The sequence below is a fragment of the Aplysia californica genome, unplaced genomic scaffold (assembly GCF_000002075.1).
Source record: "Aplysia californica isolate F4 #8 unplaced genomic scaffold, AplCal3.0 scaffold00836, whole genome shotgun sequence".
In the NCBI taxonomy this organism is placed as follows: Eukaryota; Metazoa; Mollusca; class Gastropoda; order Aplysiida; family Aplysiidae; genus Aplysia; species Aplysia californica.
Genome location: NW_004798106.1, coordinates 133614 through 134803, shown reverse-complemented (window position 1 = coordinate 134803; position 1190 = coordinate 133614). Strand labels below are relative to the sequence as shown.

The 1190-nt window shown below is 55.9% G+C and overlaps 1 protein-coding gene across 1 annotated transcript in view; it reads right to left on the bottom strand.

Annotated features, from left to right (window-relative positions):
• Positions 1-1190, bottom strand: part of LOC101859742 (endothelin-converting enzyme 1) — a gene marked incomplete in the record, with an annotated part of 82651 nt that overhangs the window by 27232 nt on the left and 54229 nt on the right. The window contains 1 exon segment of the mRNA XM_013088928.2: positions 963-1160. Coding sequence (XP_012944382.1) covers positions 963-1160 — 198 coding nt within the window.

Sequence of the window (1190 nt, the reverse complement as noted above, 5' to 3'; positions counted from 1 at the left end):
AGTGGTGGTGGTGATGGTGGTGATGGTGGTGATGGTGGTGATGATGGTGGTGGCGGAGATGATGATGGTGATGGTGGTGGTAGTGGTGGTGGAGATGATGATGGTAGTGATGGTGGTGGTGATAGTGGTGATGGTGGTGGTGATAGTGGTGATGGTGGTGGTGATGATGGTGATGGTGGTGGTGGTGGTGGTGATGATGATGATGTAGTTGTGATGATACATCATAATGATAATGCAGATGATGATGAGAGAGGAGGAGGAGGAGGATGACGAAGGTAACTAATGGTGATGATGACAGCAGGCATTTAGAATGAGTTCCCTCTAACCACCTCACCCTATCACTCTCTCACCCTTTCACCTTCTTCCACTCCATAAACACGTCCTGCTGCCAATTCCGCACTCACCCTGCACCCCCTCCCCCTCTCACCACCTCACCCCTTCACTCAATCACCTCTCACTGCGCTCACTCCTCTAACCACATCACCTTCTCACCCCTCTCACCCTCCCACCACCCACTCAACTCCTTACCCTCCTGCCATCCCCTCCCCCACTCACCCCCCACTCACCCACTCACACCTCTCACCCTCCTCTCACCCCCTCACACCTCTCACCCTCCTCTCACCCCCTCACACTCCCCCACTCACCCTCCTCTCACCCCTTACCCTCCCCACACTCACCTCCACCACGCATTTGTTCCATTCCACCTCCCCAACTCACCCTCTCACCCCACTCACCCCTCACCCTCTAAACCTCTCACCCTCCCCTCACCCCCTCACCCTCCCCCCACTCACCTCCACCACGCGTTTGTTCCATTCCACCTCATCCACTCACCCCCTCCCCCTCACCCTCATCCTCTCACCCTCCCGCCACTCACCTCCACCACTCGCTTGTTCCAATCTACCTCACCCTCTCACCCTCCCCCTCTCCCCCTCCCCGTCTCACCCTCTCACCCCCCCACTCACCTCCACCACGCGCTTGTTCCAATCCACCTCATCCACGTTCAAACTGACAGTGAAGAAGGCGCTGGTCCAGAGATCAATGTGCACAGTTTTCAGGGAAGCTTCCAGGTCAAACGTGCTGGCGTTCCACTGGTCAAACAGGTACCACCCGTCCGTCTGACTCACCACGTGATGTATGAAAGGGTAGCCACGGAGGTCCATCTAAAAGCGGAATAATGATAATAATAAATA